Raw genomic sequence first — 19,239 nt, forward strand, 5'->3', positions numbered from 1 at the left:
CTTTCCCTTACATAAAGGTCCGATCTGGTTTGTCCTGCTCTTCTTAGCGTTTATATATGTGAAGAATTCCTTACCCCCCCTTTGCTCTGTTTGCTAGCAATTTCTCATAAACTGCCTTTGCCTGGCTAACCTTTTCTGTGGCTCTATTACAGATAATCTTGTAGCTGTTATAGGCTTCAGTACTTTTTATTGCTCTGTAACTTTTCCATGCTACCTTTTTCTGCTCAAGTAATGTGGCAACTTCACTGTTCATCCAACTTGGAACCCTCCTCGCGGAATATTTTTTAATGGTAAATACGCATTCAAGGCATTCATACTACTCAGTTAATAGAGGCCATGTAGCACCTTAAGGAATCATAATTTCCTTTTCTGAAATTATAAACCATTCCTTTGCCTTTTACTACTGCTACCTCTCTCTACATCATCAACCGTAGAACTCCGTGATCACTTCCTGCTACTGGTTCCTCTACTCTCAGCCCTGTTATGTCATCTGATTCATGGGTGATGATGAGGTCTAGGATATTCTTTTCTCTAGTACTTTCCCTGACATGCTGATACAAATAATAGTCATCTAGTTGATTTAAAAATTTTGTCCCCCATGTTGAGTTTCCTTCCCATTTTCTCCAATCAATTAGAGGCAAATTGAGATCACCCATAATAAGACATTGATGCTTACTTGCCTCCATTTGCATGTAGAAACTTTCGTCATAATCTTCACAATCACCTGGTCTGTAGATTACTCCTACTCGCATTATACCTTTGTTTCCAACTATCTCACACCATACAGATTCTATACTAGCACGTGAAGAATCCGGGAAAGCTATCATCGCACACAGGCTGCTTTTTACCCCACCACCCCTTCTATCTGCCCTATCCTTCCTAAATACATTATACAAGCCATACTGAAACTCATCATCTCCTATTTCCGGGTGGCACCACGTTTCCGTAAGCCCTATTATGTCCGCATTACTTGTTTTAACCAGCAGTTCAAATTCGCTCATTTTATTGACGACACTTCTAAAATTACTATATAAACAATTAAGACTTACTGTTCTTGTATATTTAACAACCCTTGAAGTTTTTTAGGCTCTCTTTCCTGGCATTAGCTACCCGTTCACTTGAAACGTTTCTGCCCCCAGAACATCTAGATAATATGTCCAGTTGGGGAAACAGATAAGAACTCTTGAGGTATGTGCAAGAATTACTTTGACCAATATTATCAGATAAACACGTCAGTATTACCCACATTCCCCCCCTAACTAGCAGTTTCCCTGAACCTTTAAGGTATCCTCAATAATACTGGCAAAAACGTTTGCACCACCTTTGTTTAAGTGTATCCCGTCTCTACAAAACAAATTCCTTCTACTTACAAGTGTGGGCCAAGCTGACAGAAATTTCCCCCCAAAAACCTTGCAGAGTCCTTCAAGTCTTGAGTTAATCCACAAGGCTTTTAACATATAATCCTTCCTATCGTGTCTGGGCAGAATTGCAGATTGCACATTGTGGCCTAGCTCGTGGCATTTCCCCAGCATGGTCCTGTATTTTTTTCAACAAATCATCAGATCGTTTACGTTTAATGTCATTAGTCCCCACATGAATAATAATATTCTCTTTACCTCCCTTAAAATCTGACAATCTCTTGGTGACATCATTAATAGTTGTTCCTGGCAGACATACCCTGGTTCTACTCCACCTATCCTTATTACAAAAAATATTCCCCCTTTCCCTGGCAATAGAGTCTCCTAATAAAACAAAGTCCTTTTGAATCAGAGTAGTTTGCACTTGGTTTTTCTATTTTGAGGCTCGAATCGGGAGTGCATCACTTGGTAGATTGCTGGAGTCTTGAGTCCCTGACGAGTTCCCAGATGCATTATTCTCGAGAACAAGCACCCGTTTTTTTCAGTGACTCAAATTGTTCCATCAGTGCACCAAATTGTAATTTAAGATCAGTGCATTCCTTACATCGATCACAAAGAAAAGTATCCCCAGGTGAGCTATGATTAGTCACCAGGTCGACCTTGGAAAACATTCCACAGATTCTGCAACGGATTAAATCATGACTCACATGTAAATCGCCTTCGGCTATTTCCGTGTGAGTCACGATACCCTGTGATGTGTTTAAGGCAAATCTCGTAATTACCATTATAAAATTAGCTAAATATCAATGAAAATTAACTTTAAAATATTTAAAAGCAATAATCAACAGTAATCCAATCCACTAAACTGAACAGCCCTGCCTAAGCGGGTCCGCTCACCTCAAATGCAAACACTTGAATTTTCAGAGCTGTGCAGACAGGCTACCAGAACAGCTAATGAGGTATTGTCAATGATATACAGGAACTGTGCTAGTAGTGATAAGGAGGTTATTATCCCTTTGTATAAGGCAATGGCCAGGCCAGGCCACACCTTGAGCAATGCATATAAGTCTGGACGTCTCATTTTAGGAAGGATGTAGAGCTGTTGGAATGGGTACAGAGAAGGATAATGAGAAAATTGGGAGTGTAACAAATGGTTACCCTTACCAAGAAAGGCAAAATGAAGTGTGTGGAGACCAGGCACCTGCGAAGTGATCTGAGTGAGGTGTTTAAGGCTTTAAATGGTTTGTGTAAGTTCAATTCTAATGGAATTCTTCCTCTTGCTCAGAGTATGTACTTGAGGGGATGGGCATAAATTCAAATTGAGGAAAGTTGCAGAATAGATGTGCAGAAATTTGCCTTTAGTCAGAGAGTGGTTTATTGCTGGAATAAACTTCCATCTGTTGTTGTGAAAGTTGATAGCTTAAATAAATTCAAGGAAGAACTGGACAACCCTTTGGAGTGGATGGAGAGGTGAATGGGAAGTGGATTTTTCCTTTATTTTTTTTTTTATTTTATTTTTTTGCTGATGCAGTATAAGCTTGCTTTCTTGCATCAAATGCCACTATTTGTGCTAATGAGGTGTGAATGATACATGCAATTCAAAGATGGACGCAATAGTATTTGGGATAATGCGACATGTAAGAGACCTTGCATATTAACAAATAAATAATATAAATAAATGACAGATAAACTATGTAAAACACTTCATTATAAGTAATTAACATAAGAATTTGTTAAATTTTGAAAGCTGAAAAATTACGCTAAGAAACTTAAAAACATCCATTTTGATCTCTTCCCTGGGATTTCAGTAAGATTTCAATAAGAAATGACACCACAGCCTCTCAAGTTGGAATATATGATAGCCAAGCCATCGTATATGACATTTTAAACAATAAACAATCATGTAACTTCTTTTTCTCAAGTTTATAATAGCAGATATGATGGAAACTAGGGTTGAACTTGTTAAATTTGTTGTGAACATAGTTCACAATTTCACTGTTAATTTTAGGACCAAATGATAAAATATCACTCACCTGAATTAGAAGTGTCCCATGTCTCTCAAGAAGGAAAAAAAATTGGATTCACAGGTCTAAAGGTAAAGTTATGTAAAAATTATTTTTTTACTATAGAGGTATAATTCATTATGAATTTATAACAGGAGATCACAGTGTTAGTAAGACTATGTACTTAGAAATCATTAAGTGCTTGAGAGACACAATTAGAAGGGATCTGATTTATGAGCAAGGAAAAATGCAAAACTACTGCATGACCCTGCTTATCATAAAACAATAATTTCTGAATACTTTTCCAAACACTCTGTAACTAGTTTATACCAGATGAACTGATCCTTGCACCACATGATTTTATATTTTTTTCGAAGTAAAGAAATCGCTAAAGGGACAATTATTTTCTGCTCAAGTCAAAAGTATGGTGGCTATAACAGATATATTCAAGGAAGACTTCAAAGAAGCTTTTTTGTAATTATATAACAAATAGAAAAAATGTGCAAATAGTAAAGGTCATTATTTTGAAAAATGCAATATTTAAATGTCTGTAAATATTATATTTGCTTTTCAACACAACCTTTTAAGGCAGCCTTAGAAAAATCAACAAATAAGTCAATCATAAATATTATAAGTTTCAATGACAACTCATTAAAGATAAAACGGATCAAATGTCTTAAAGTATCATATAATTTTATAATTATATAGTACATTGGTGCAATGCAATGGTTCTGAAATCAAAATTTTATGATTTACCTCATTATCTAATGATAATGCTTCTATTAGAGACTGTCTATCTTCAAATTCAGCATAGCCAAAACCTCTAATTCGTCCTCTTTCTCCACCTTCTCGTGGAAGACGTACATTGGATACCTGCAACACAAGTTGTTCCTCAAATGAAACAATGATATTCAAATGGCAGTCTATTAAAAGAGTAATTAAGAGTATCCACAATAATATTTGGTGTGTCTTTTTGAAGTTAACAAAAGAAAAGAGGTTAAGATAAATATTCACACAAAATTAATCCAAAACAAAATGAAAGTAACATAATGCACTGTAAAAAGAATAGAAAAATAACCCATGACACAAGCCAAAAATGCTGAGAAGAATTTAAGAGGTCTGAGACAGTAAAGGATGTGCAAAGTAAACCATACAGAAAGCACTAAAAGAGAGAACAAAATGGTAGGAACTGTAAGAAGGAAAGAAGTGAAATTTTCAGTTAAATTAAAACTATTTATTATTATTGTTATAATTATATATTATACAAAAACTACTGTATATATCAAACAAAGCAAAATGATTTCAAGCAAAGATTCTGAAATGATCAACTGAGGTAAAAGTTTAAATAAAACAAAATTACTGATCTGTTTGTGAACAAGCTCAGATGAGTATTTCTTAATAAGCATTCAAGTCAGCAAACATGCTTGCATAGAACTGGATATGATGTTGCTAATTCTTTCATGTCCAACAGGAATTAGAGACAGAGAGAGAGAAGCTGAATATTAGTTTCTCCTCAATGATATTGTTCTGGAAAAATCTTAAGTGACATTATTTTTTCTATACGTGTAACAAATGGAGGCATAAATATTGAAGACTAATGGATAATTGTGTCTTGTAGAACTGTACTATTCTTAAACAGACAAAATTAGAGTTTACTTGTTTCTAAGTGTGTAGTCCAATTACTACAAAATAAATTCCAAATAACCAGTTAATCGTGCCCTAAATTTTATAATGTTTTGGAACCTCTTTGAGCTGCATCATCTAGAGAGAGAGAGAGAGAGAGAGAGAGAGAGAGAGAGGGAGGGAGGGAGGGAGGGAGGGAGGGAGAGAGAGAGAGAGAGAGAGGGAGGGAGGGAGGGAGAGATAAAATAAGTTTTAAAAAGCCAAATTGTTCCAGACATCCCCTGCTTAAGGAATGCCTATATCAAACTGGGGCTATAAAAACAGAGTTCTATGTGAAACTGTGTTAAGTGGGGGAGATTTGACCATAGGAATGTATATAATTTTAAATGGTTGGCCTGACTAGTTTTCTGGTCCACATGGGCCAGATTTTAAGGCAGCATTTCTCTATATAACAATAATAAATGTACCAGAAATATTAAAACCTTTAAATATAAACTTTAAATATAAATTTTTAAGAAAGTGCAAGAAAACTTACCTTAAAATTATGGAATTTTATATACTGTAATTACATTATTTACAACAGCAGCTTTCAATACTTTTAACTTTCAGATCCCTCAGTGAAATGTGGGGCAAGAGCTAGAATATAGTCAGGAATTACTAGAATTGGAGCCTTCTGACAAATTTACTTTCAAATCATCATAAAAACTGTCTTCTCTTGGATTATCTTAGAATTTAAGGGCATTTTATGCTGTGTACTGTCCTCTATACACAAATTTATCAATCTATTCATTCAATTATGATTGAATGTCTAGATGAATTTAATTTCAGTGCCCTTTCATTTTCACTGCTACCCTGTTGCATTCCAAGCGTTTTTCCTTATTCTTCATTATGGTTTTTATGGTGGACCCCAGTAAAACGAACATTTTGTATAGGTCAGTCTGGTGCTCTTTTGAATGGTCTTTTTAGAATGCCCAATTTAGTTTATAACAACAAGTTTTTCTGATGACTTTTAACCTTCTTCACATTATTAGCACTTGCTGGCTCACTCAATTGATTTGAGGCCAAAAAAAAAGAAAAAAAAGAGAAGTTGAAATTACCTGCACAGCAAACAAAAATCAATTAGCAGACACAAAATGCTCATAAACAAAGCAAACCAGAAGTTATTGTAAAACAAAACTAAACTCAACTCAACTGAATACAGCATTGCATCGTGTAGCTAACTATGCAGTGCGCAGCTAAACAACTCACTGTCAAGAATACAAAGTTCTTAAAGAGTTTTATAAACACTTCAATAAACTTCAGTTAATTAGAACTCCTGAGAAGGGATGTCCTTTCTCATAATATCCAGGTGGAAGAATGTATGAAGTCTATACAAGAAATGGTACACACGATAACTTTGATAAATTTTTTCCTTATTGCACAAAATTGGCACAAAACAAAACCACCCTTTGGGAAAATAAGAGCAGACACGTTCAAAGTTTCTCCTTGTCATAAATTGGAAGTGCTCTGCATCATTTCCAGTTTGGTTGGCAATCCAGCCATTTTTCCATTAATTACAGTATCAGTTAAAAGTCAGTTTTTAAAAGCAAAATCAATGAACACACCTTTGAAAGCATGCACTAAGGCTTCACTTTTCCGATGAACTATGAATTACAGTTGTCTGGAAAACTGGATTAAAGAACATTAAAAAGTTCTCAGGCACCCAAACATCATCTAATGGGTAACTCTTCTCAACAGGAGACTACATCCCCACTTATGATCAGAATAATGTGGATTAATGCAGATGATTAGAACTTAATGATTTTCCCAGAGCACTGCATTAGCCCATTCCATTAGAAAATACTAGGATGACCCCTGCCTTCTAAAGCATGCATTTAGAGTGAATAGCACTGTTCCAGGAGAGTACACCTCTTGGGGAAGAGTATAAAAAAAATATATAGAGCACTATAGTCAGGGATAACTGTACTTATTGTCAGTTGAGTGCCACCTCAAAGACAAACTTTTTCAGATATGATTGTCTCAACATCCCTACCTATCAATGAGGAAACAACCATCTCTGAAATGGTACCATGTGGGTGGCAGAATTCAACTAAGAACTTTACAAATGGTTGTAGGATTGTATATACTGCTGCCTATACATTTTTTGGACTATACATTTTTTGATGTGTGGTATTGCAACACTCACTAAAGCCAGGCTGAGTAAAAGCACAAAGTGTGCCACCTATTTGTAATCATTCTAGTCAGCTTGCTCAAGATTCCACCTTGGTGTTCCAAGGATAACAAGGCTTCAATAAGTTGCACATCACTGGGAAAGCAATTACCTCCCAAGAAGGTGTCACTTAAGTGAAGAGCTGTGTTACACTTTTTAAACAATGGAAGAAAACAGAGAAATCAGTGGCAGTAATCCAGCATGCACTCCATTATCTGACTACATTCTTCAAACTAGCCCTTTGGCAAGTTTATAGGTTACTGAAATGCTTGTTGTTTTGGTTGCCAATGCCTTTTAGTTCCTGATGAAATGGGGGACCTAACAAATGATATCCCTCTTTTTCCCACCATATTTTAGTATATTTTAATTTTATTCAATCTTTTGGAATTTTAGTTCACAAATCCAAAACACAAAACAGACAAGGTTGTTTGAGAAATCTGTGTGTAGTTCTGTATGATTCCAAAAAGAATTTTTTTCTATTTCAATAAAGAGCAGTGTTACTGAATAGACTAAAATCCACGTATAACTGTTCTCTTCGCTCACTCTCCTGAAACAGTCACACAATGCATTCTCACTTTTACAAATCAAAGTAGGTAATTTATGGCCTACTTTGATCTGTGAGCATAAATTGCCATGGAATATGTGAGCTGTGGGTCTTGGATTACCAAGCTTAGTCATTCCTACTATGAAAAGTTAATATTATTACTGAACAGGAGTGAAAAATCAAGATATATCCATGTGGCTCTGATATAAATTTTGTTATGAAAGTTTTCTAAACATTTTGAAAAAAATAACTACTGTCATCATGAACATTATATTTCAGTGAGAAACTTCTAACTGTGCCCACTTTACATTTGACTAAACAGATTATATAGAAAAAAAGAAAGATACAGCCATTTAATGTCAAGTAAATATTTAAAAAAAGGACAATGTTCAAAAGTTAAATTCAGGCGTGCGTGCATGCGAATTTAGTTATAATATCTATTAGTGATCCCTAATGTCATTGTTGTTATCAAATATTAAATGATCAATGTATATATTTTAATGCAAATGTGAAAAATACATTTCAATTCCATATTTAACATCTATACATCAGAATAATCCCAGCTAATATTACAGTGAAATGAGGAGAGCTGATACTGGTTAGTAATATCCAACTGAAATGCAGAAATTATGATTATTTTGAAATTTTATCTTATTTTTAGCTTATTTAGTATACACAGATTTGTATTACATTGTCATTATATATGTGTGTGTTTGATAGTGATTTTCTTTTTTTTTTTTTCCCCTTTGCTTTCCTTTATTACTTTCTTCATTACTTACTTAATGTTTATTTCTACATATATTTTATTTTTGAAGTGAAACGTCCTTGGGAACAACTCAACCAAGCAAATCTGATTGGTCACGAAGAATATGATGCAGACGTGATGTCACCTTCAGCTTCCATCAGTGGCAAATTATTGTAACTTGTATTGTTGCAATCATACTTCCCACAGCTGCCATTTGATTGTAGATGCTATCATTTGATTGCAGCCATTCAAATGGCTACAATCAAATGGATAATTACACCACTGGCCTGGATTTCACTAACCTCTTCCAAGCCAAGGATGTTTCACATAAAACCCTCTACTGCACGCACCACTTTTTTATACTGCTCAAGTAAAACCACATAAAAAATTAGGATATTGTAAGTTTCCATTAGAAATATTTCAGGACTTCAAAAGCTTTTTTTAATTCCTTTCAATTTATCTGATAATGATGAGAAAGATACTGAATCCTAATTTATCATCTTAAATAAACATTTTTTTTTAATAAGTTACAAAAATAATACAGAGCTTACCTTTAACTTTCGGAAGAATCTAATAATATCATCTTCAGCAACATCATATGGTAAATTACCCAGGAATGCAGTATATGGAGGTTTGATTGGAACTTTGCTAAGGTCGATGGCTGGCCCACGAACTGCTTTCGGAGCAGTAGGTAGTACAATTTTCTCATCTTTCTTATAATCAGAAGTGTATCTTTCTGCAAGAGAAAAAATTACACAATAAATGGGTGTAATGATCTGCCATTAAATTAGATCATTCAGCATTAATTTTTATAGTGAACCAGTCAAAAATTCACCTAGCATTTTTTAATCCCTTGACCGACTTTCCTTATTTAATTTTTAATTTCTTGACTGACTTTTAATCCCTTGACAGACCTACTCCAAACAGCATTCTTCTAGGGTAAGAATAACATAGTCAATGAATGGATGATAATAATATATACACCAGTGTTTAAAGAAAGTGCATCACCTAGGAATTTCACATTTCTAACCCTTTTTTGTAATAGTATGTTACATTAATGACCAGCATCACAAATAGAAATATAAACAAAAGATATTCATTAATAGTTAAGGCAAAGCTAAGTAATTAGCATTAGCATTAGTAGAGGCATATGATGCAAGAAAGAAAGCTTAGGCAGCATCAAACAAAAAAAAAAAAAAAAACACACTTCCACTTCACACCTCCGTTCGTTCAAAATACCTGTTCAGCTGAGCCGTAACAACTTCCACAACTAGGGATGGAAGTCTGTTCCACCAACCAATTACATGCTGGCTAAAGGCAAATTTCCGCACATCTATCCTACATTTGTCTTTCCTCAATTTGGATTTATGCCCTCTCAGGTGATTATTCTGAGCAAGAGAAAGAATCCCATCAGCATTGAGCATGTCAAAACATTGAAAGCTTTATACACCTCTATCAGATCGCCTCGCCAGTGCCTGGTCTCCAGACACTATAATTTGCAAAACTTAATCCTTTCTTCGTAAGAGCAACCCTTTGTTCCATTCATGAATCTTGTTGCCCTTCACTGTACTCGTTCCAGCAGCTCTACATCCTTCTTGAAATGAGGCCTCCGGACCTGTATACAGTACTCAAGGTGTGGCGTGACCATTGCCTTATACAAGGGAATAATCACCTCCTTATCCCTGCTAAAAAAATTTCTGTATATAATTGACAAGACACCATGAGCTACTCTTGCAGCCCGTCTGCACTGCTCAAAGAACTTCATATCTGCCTGCACAATTATCCCCAGGTAATTTTCATTCTCTACCACTGTCAGTATAGTACCACAGAGTTGATATGTTGCTCTGGGGTTGCTGTTTCCCATATGTAGTACTTAACATTTGTCAATGTTAAACTTCATTTGCCACCTCTCAGCCCATCTGCTCAACCTTTCCAGATCCTGTTGAAGCAGCATAACATCAGTAGTGTCCTTAACAACCCTGCCAACCTTTGTATCATCTGCAAACTTGGACATTAAGCTTGATATACCATCATCAATATTATTTATAAATACAGAAAACAATAATGGACCCAACACTGAACCTTGAGGGACTCCACTTATAACATTAGTCCACAATGAGCAGTGTTGTCCACTGATCACCACTCTCTGCTTCTCCCCCTCAACCAACCCTTTATCCATAGCAGCAATTTGCCTCCAATGCCACACTGCTCCAATTTGTGCAGCAGTCTTCCATGTGCAACAACATCAAAAGCCTTTCTAAGATACAAGTGTATAATATCAAAGTTATTCCCTGCATCCAGTTCTTTAGTGACTGCATCATTGTATCCAATCAAATTGGTCAGGCAAGACTTCCCCTTAACAAAACCACGCTATGTTCAAGCTATAACTGAAGTCTTGTCTAGATGATCCTGCAGTGCTTCTTTAACCAGTGCCTCCATTAATTTTCCCGGAACAGAAGTTAAACCCACAGGTTTATAATTACTTCTGTCAGCCTTTGATCCTCTTTGTGAATTGGGGTCACATTTGCACATCTCCAGTCTATGGGTACCTCCCCTGAGTCCAAGGAAGCTCTCATAATTATGGCTAAGGGTTTGCTTACTTCCTTTGCTGCCTCCTTTAATATAACTGGATAGATCCCATCCACCCCAGGTGCCTTTCTTGTGTTTATCTTCAACAATTTCTCCTCCACTTCACTCTCAGTTATTACAAGGTTATCTAGCTTACTGCCAGAGTTGAATACACCTCTGGCATTCCCCTTGCTGAATAACTCCTCATGTGTGAATTTCGATGCAAAATATTCATTCAGCTTGTTAGCTACCTGAGCAGGATCATCAACAGTTGACCCATCGATATCAAGTGGACCAATCTGATTCATCCCCTTCCTTCTAGAGTTTACATAAGTAAAGAACTCTTTGCTGTTTTTCTTTGCATCCCTTGCCAAAGATTTCTCGTAATCTGCCTTCGCCTGCCTAACCTCCTTTGTAACTTGGTTACAGATCAACTTGTATCTATCATAGGCTTCTGTGTCACATGTTAATTTGTATGTATCCCATGCATTTTTCTTCTTTGCCATATGTCTCATTAGTTCATCTGAAATCCACTTAGGCCTAAACCTTCAACAATATTTCTTAGTTGGTATGTAAAGCCTAGTAGCTTCCAAGATAAGTTCTTTGAATGCTTCCCATTTTGAATTTGCTGTTGGTAACATCATCAGTGGGTCCCACTGTATAGAATTTAAATACTGTCTCAGACAATCGTAATCCCCTTTACGAAAGCAATAACCCTTCTCTTTACCCCTGATGGTAGTTACCTCTTTGAATAAATCCCAATTTAGCACACTGTGATCACTGCCACCTAGTAGTTCCTTTATCTGCAGATTCTTAATGCATGAAGAATCACTACTGATAATCAAATCAAGAGTATTACTCCCTCTTGTTTCCTCCCGAACATGCTGATGTAGAAAACGATGATCCAATAAATACACAAAAGCCTTGCTAGTGTGTGAGTGACCAACCCACAAATTCCAATCAATATCTGGGAAATTAAAATCCCCCATTACAAGACTCTCTGATTTACTGGCCCATTGTATTTCCCTCTACAGTTTCTTATTATACTCATCAGAGTCATTAGGCCTAAAGCACACTCCTACTCTCAATTTTGATCTCCCAATGCTTATGTCACACCAAACTGATTCGACACTGTACTGTCCAGCGATGTCGACTGGCTTCACTTCCTTGGATTTTATGTGTTTCTTAACTAATAGCATAACCCCTCCTCCCTTCCTATCTAGTCTATCCTTTCTGTACACATTGTACTCCCCAAATTCCAGTTCTGCATTCCTTATATCTGTGTGACACCACGTCTCTGAAATCGCCACAATATTTGCCTTTGATGTTTTGAGCAATACCTCAAATTCATCAAATTTATTTACTAAACTCCTAGTATTGGTGCACACGCAAGTATACATGCACCTGTTCTTTTTCTTAGCTACCCTAACACAACCCATGTGTTATCTTGTACCGCAATGACTCCCAGCAGTCTCTGAAATATCCTGCATCTTGTTTTCCAGGCTTCTGCTCATTCCAATAGAAGCAGTGTAAGAATTACTTTCACCTCTGCCAGTGACTACTGTTAATATATTAGTCCTTGTATCCCTCGAAGATAGCAGTTTTGCGACCCACCTAACACTGCCTCAAGAGCATCAGCAAATATTCTTGCACCCCTTCTATTTAAGTATATCCCATCCCTGTAGAAGCAGTCTCTCCTGTTAACAAGTACAGACCAGGCTGAAAAAAATTCTACCCCTTGAGCCTTGCACAATCTGTCCAGGGCCAAATTGATCAACAAGGCTCTCATCATATACTCCCTCCAATCGTGTCTGGGCAGAATTGCAGACACTTTCAAATTCAACCCTAATTCACGGCTTTTTTTCAACAGTGACCTGTACTTGTTAAGTAATTCCGCCGGTCTCCTACTCTTAATATCATTAGTGCAAACGTGTACAACTATATCATCTTTTGTGCCCTTAAAAGATGATATCCGCTCTACAACGTCATCAACCTTTGCCCCTGGCAGACATAACCTGGTACTGTTCCACCTATTCTTTTTACAAAGCATGTTCTCCGTTTCCCTGAGAATAGTCACCAACAACTACTAGTTCCTTTGGGATCAGCGCATTCTGCATTGGGGGTTGCCGCTGTGTTGTGTGATGGCCAAGTGTAAGCTCTGGCATTGATGTGGGCATCTGAGAGTTTGATGGACCCCTCAATTTAGATCCTTCGAGGGCATACACACTGTCCTTCAAGCTCTCATATAGGCCCATAACAAAGCTGAGTTATCGCCTGATTCCGTTACACTCCTTGCATCACGCACGCACACACACAAAGACATACCCCATGGCAATATCATGTCCCATTTCCGATTGGTCCAAAAACATCATGCAAGCAGTGCATTTTAAAAGGCTGTGATTCAGAGGGCAACCGACCCCCCCCTCCAGTTCTCTGAGCCATGGCACTCCCATTAGCTTGAGCCTTTTGCTTTGCTGCTCTGGTCTGAGTCATGATTTCGATTTAATTTCAATAAAATTAATATTTGACATGTGCTCTCAGAATATTCCAAAATGAGCATTTGAAACCTTTATACAACAGTTTAGGTAAACACATCAATTATGGCTGAAATGTTATCAGAAACCCTCAATTTGCTTCAGTTTATCATTTTAAAACAAAATGAAAAGTTCATCAGGTGCAAACTAATATTTAGTTGAACTGCCTCTGGCCCTGATGACAGTAGCACAACATCGAGGCATTGACAAGATCAATTTCTGAATGTAATCAACTGAAAGTTCATTGTTCCAAACACGAGGTATGGCTTCCTGAAGTTCACAAAGGGTCTTTGGTTTCTTTCTGGCAACTGCAAATTCCACACGATGCCAACAGTTCTCTACATGATTCAGATCCGGGCACTTTCCTTGCCAGCAAACAGTTGTAATGGACAGTTCTTCGAACTGTCCATTACAACTGTAGTTACGTTAGTAGTTACTTCTGTAGTTACTTTAGCATCATTTCTGCATTAGAAATGCAGAAATGATGCTAAAGTAACTACAGAAGTGCTTACTTACACCTTTAACTCGATGACAAACAATTACAATTTTAAGGAGTAATGCACTTTCTTTGAACTATCATAAATCTTGAAATAAAATGCCCTAATGATAAAATGAAAGGTGAATATATACTATAATACATGAGGGGGCTTGAAGTGGAATTTCATAGGTAACAAGGTAACTCTTCTGATATCCAACAAATGTTTACTGTGCTGTTTAGCTGAAAATATGCCTTATTTGAATATTTAAGCTTTCTATTTCCCTCCAACAAGGACCTTTTTTTGTGGATCTGCTATTGTTAGTTGTGCACTTTTCTATGGATTTCATTGCACTACACTCGGTTGAACACAAAAACAGTTCACTGCAGAATGAAGAGCTGGCACATAAAGTGCTCCCCCAGTAACTGCTGTTTTCAGTACTATTTTCTCCAATAGGAACCTCCAAATCTGCTTGCTCTCCTCTAGCACAGAAGAGAGCTACCAGTTATTAGCTCTCCTGCAAAATGATAGAAAGTGTGTTAGATAACACTTGCAATTATTTTGCACAATTCAGTGAAAGAGGCCCACCTCATTCTTTTCTAGCAGCAATATTCAAGTACAGATATGACATTACTACTGTGATTGTAGTGATTTAATCATCAGAATATTAACTGTTACACAACTAGCTTCATCAGGTTATTCCAAAAAAAAAATTGTATGAACTTATCTGTCAATGTGTCCAACAAACTGTCTACTCATTAAAACTGTCCCTGCCAAAACAGAACATCAAAGAAAAATATTTTACTTTATTTTTATGACAAAATACAAATTTTGTCATAAAAATTTCTTATGCAAAGTTTGAGATTAACTTTTACAGTTATTGTTGTTCCCAACTGCACCAGATTTTCACTTGGCAATTGCGATGTACTTAATATTGTTATCCTATTATTTTTACAAGGCTTATATATGCAAGCAAACTAGACTTGCAATGGATGAATTGTTCAAAAAAAGTTCATGGTCATCATTAGCATTAAACTATTAGTGTATACAGTTGAAGATTGCTTTTTAATGGCAATATAGTCCTAGAAATCTATCATAAAGCAGAGGAAGCTGTATTCTCTATCCTGTTATTTAAGCCTGAGGCCATTTTCAGGTGCATTCTATGTTTGTTTTAACCTCTCCCACAAGTGTTATGATTTTGAAGGCTGTCTTTAGTTCCCATAATTGCATGGATTAAGTCATATGCAACCTTATATTTTTTTAAGCATGCAAAATATATATGAAGCATGAGAATTTTTTCCGATTTCACTAATTTTATATACTCAGCACATGTGAGAGTATATGTGTGGGTGCACATGCACCAAGTATGTTATGTCATGTTTAGAACAGACTAGTTCAAAAGTACAGTTTCTAAAATAGTCCTTATTTTATTTCCAGGGAAAAAATGCAGCAATTGGTTAATTTTTAAACAAACAATTAATGAGAAACAGCTACTAAAACCCACAGTATGAGTTGAAAAACATTATTTAGTAACTGACTAGTTTAACCAAGGCCAAAGTAAAAATTTTCTTTTTTTTTTACTTATATCAATTCTGCTGAAGCTGTCTCTAGCTATAATGATGTTCAGTCCCCTCCCACTATAATTTTCAGTCACATGGTGTGTTAAGTGGCCAGAAGAAGATTGAAATTTTTGGTGTACCTTACAATCTTAAGACCATTACTCTATGTAAAAATGAATGTGGCAGATTGTAACTACAGATCTTGTTGTGTTGTTGATCTGAAAATAATTTTAAATTTTCACGATAATATTAAATCATATACATTTACATGCACATAAGTAAATTTTAAAGTCATATCTTAAATATTATTATTTTAGGTTTTAAAAAAAGTCATGCCCACTAAAACTAATAATTTCAGATAACTGTGCAATAATGAAATATCATTTTTGAATGAACTATCTAGGAAGAAAATCCACAAGGATGTCATTGAGACATTACTCAATGACCGAAACGAAGCAGCCACATGCTTGCTTAAGGCTCGGAGTATGTCTTCCATCCTTGTTTAACTTACTGAACAAATGTAGATCAAGCAAACAATAAAAAAAAAATGATTTTATAAATATGATTTTAGATATAATGCTTTCCATGTAAATGATTCATAAATTTAAAAAAATATTAAACTTATATATTTAATTTTTTATTCCAGGTTGCACGCTAGTTCTTTTAAGTAAAATAAGGGTGCACGGTCTCCAAAAAAGTTTGGAGACCACTGGATTATACAACACAAAGGAACTAGGTTGGTGAATTTAAGGGGGGGGGGGGGGTCACAGAGCCACCAAGCAACTAGGTTGGTGAATTCAAAAGGGGGGGGGGGTCACAGAGCCACCAAGGATGAATGCAAGCCTGGAACACCCATTGCTGTGTTAAGCAGAAAACAGCAACATGTTTTTGGAAGACTGTTAGATTGGATCGGGTTATGATATATAGCAAAGACACTGAAAATAACCCGTGAACGAGTACATCACACTCTCCACAAAGAAACAAGCATGAAAAAAATTTCAGCAAACAGATGTCAAAAGAACCGAATGGACACAGAACATGGAGACAATGAATTGTGCAAATACAATTTTTGCAATATTTGCCCGGGATTCAAACAAGCTTGTCAATGAATGAGTAGTCTGTGGAGTAGCATCATGAAGATTTCCATCTTCATTAGAAGATGGAGATCCTTTTGCCCATCAATTATAAGGAATGAGTTTTTTGGAATAAAGGGATAGTATAATAATAGTATTTACCATATAGTGAAAGGAAGCCGCAGGCCTTTGTTGCTACACTAGGAAAAAAAAAAAAAAAATGAAGTAGATAAGAAAATACAAATTACACGCTTCCCTCCTGACACAGATAACTATGAAATTAACTTTGAATTTATTCAAACTGTCATCCTCGACTATCTGTGAGGGCAACTTGTTCCAGCAATCAACAACTCGCTGACTAAAAGAAAACTTCCTACAATCTAATCCAAACCTCAACCCCTATAATTTGAATTTATAACCCCTAGTTCTGGAATTAGCATTAGTAGAGGCATTTGATACAAGAAAGCAAGCTTATGCAGCATCAGCCAAAAAAAAAAAATAAATAAAATAAAATAAAATAAAATAAATAAATGAAAAATAACCACTTCCACTTTACCCCTCCGTTCGTTCGAAATACCTGTCCAGCTGAGCCTTAAACTTATTTAGGCTGTCAACTTCCACGACAAGGGATGGAAGTCTGTTCCACCAACCAACCACTCGCTGGCTAAACGCAAATTTCCGCACGTCTATCCTACATCTGTCTTTCCTCAATTTGAATTTATGCCCTCTCAGGTGATTATTCTGAGCAAGAGGAAGAATCCCATTAGCATTGAGCATGCTCAAACCATTCAAGGCTTTATACACCTCTATCAGATCACCTTGCTGGTGCCTAGTCTCCAGACACTGTAATTTGCAAAACTGAAGCCTTTCTTCATAAGAGCACCCCTTTGTTCCATTCACTAATCTTGTTGCCCTTCTCTGTACTCGTTCCAGCAGCTCTACATCCTTCTTGAAATGAGGCCTCCAGACCTGTATACAGTACTCTAAGTGTGGTCAGACCATTGCCTTATACAAGGGAATAATCACCTCCTTATCCCTGCTAGAAAAATTCCTCTTTATCATTGACAATACACCATGAGCTACTCTTGCAGCCCATCTGCACTGCTCAGAGAACTTCATATCTGCCTGCATAACCACCCCCGGGTCCCTTTCATTCTCTATCACTGTCAGTGTAGTACCACAGAATTGATACGTTGCTCTGGGGTCGCTGTTTCCCATATGTAGTACTTTACATTTGTCAATGTTAAACTTCATTTGCCACCTCTCAGCCCATCTGCTCAACCTTTCCAGATCCTGTTGCAGCAGCATAGTGTCAGTAATGTCCTTGACAACCCTGCAACCTTCGTATCGTCTGCAAACTTGGACATTAAGCTTGATATACCATCATCAATATCATTTATAAATACAGAAAACAATAATGGACCCAATACTGAACCCTGAGGAACTCCACTAATAACATTAGTCCACAATGAGCAGTGTCCATTGATTACCACTCTCTGTCTTCTCCCCCTCAACCACCCCTTTATCCACATCAGCAATTTGCCTCCAATGCCACACTGCTCCAATTTGTGCAGCAGTCTTCCAATTCTTTATAACAGTGAGAATTCCACCTTCATTCATTTTACTAACCTCTCAGAGCCTTATAAACTTCAATCGGGTTATCTCTGAGTGGCGAGTTGCCAAGCTCTGCAGCCCACATAATCATAGTCTTTCCTCATACGGTCAGTCATCCTTCCACAAATTTCACCATTCAAGTTGCCCATCTTTGGACCCTTTCAAGAAGCTCAATGTTTTTTTTTCAGATGAGGTCTCCATAATTGAACACAGTATTCCAAATCTGGTCTTATAATTGCCTTAGACAGTGGGATTATGAACTTCCCAGCTCTACAGGATAACATTCGATAAATCATCAATAGGACACCATGGGCTTTTATGGCTGCCTGTTCACTGTCCATAAAACTTCATATTTGCCTGTATTGTAACTCCCAGATCCCTTTCCTCCTCCACTGTTTTTAATTCAATCCCACCAAGTGCATAATTTATTTGTGGGTTGCTATTCCCCAAGTATAAGACCATGCATTTAATAGTATTAAAATGTAGCTGCCATTTCTCTGACCATCCCTGAAGTCCGTTCAAGTCATTCTGAAAGAGTGTTTCTTGGCACTGATCATTAACAACTCTGCCAATCTTTACAGCATCTGCAAATTTTGACATCGTGCCTTCTGTCCCTTCATTGATGTCATTTATGAAAATGAGAAACAATAGTAGTCCAAGGACCAATCCTTGAGGGACCCGAATCCTGACATTACACCAATCTGAAGAATATCCATTAATCCTACCCCTCTGCCTTCTGCCCTGCAGCCACCCAACAATCCATCTTAGAATCTTACCAGTAATCCCAACCTGTTCAAGCTTATACAGTAACCTCTTATAAGGGACTGAGTCAAATGCATTGCTAAAATCCAAATAAACTATGTTGAAATTGTTCCCTAAATCCAGCTCATGTAACTGTGTCAAAATAGCCTACTAAGTTAGTTAAAAAAGAAT

General features: G+C 36.6%; 1 protein-coding gene across 3 annotated transcripts in view; it reads right to left on the reverse strand.

Annotated features, from left to right (window-relative positions):
• The window catches only part of LOC150089761 (eukaryotic translation initiation factor 4B-like), a 310,970-nt gene that overhangs the window by 243,189 nt on the left and 48,542 nt on the right, over window positions 1-19,239 (reverse strand). For all 3 annotated transcript variants that reach the window (XM_090368790.1, XM_090368789.1, XM_090368788.1), the window contains exons 3-4: window positions 9,034-9,218; window positions 4,118-4,234 (exon numbers count right to left, since the gene is read on the reverse strand). In XM_090368790.1, coding sequence (XP_090224916.1) covers window positions 4,118-4,234; window positions 9,034-9,218 — 302 coding nt within the window. The remainder of the gene's footprint in view (window positions 1-4,117; window positions 4,235-9,033; window positions 9,219-19,239) is intronic.

This window comes from Mastigoproctus giganteus, chromosome 2 (assembly GCF_048544385.1).
Source record: "Mastigoproctus giganteus isolate SK-2022 chromosome 2, ASM4854438v1, whole genome shotgun sequence".
NCBI classification, from domain to species: Eukaryota; Metazoa; Arthropoda; class Arachnida; order Uropygi; family Thelyphonidae; genus Mastigoproctus; species Mastigoproctus giganteus.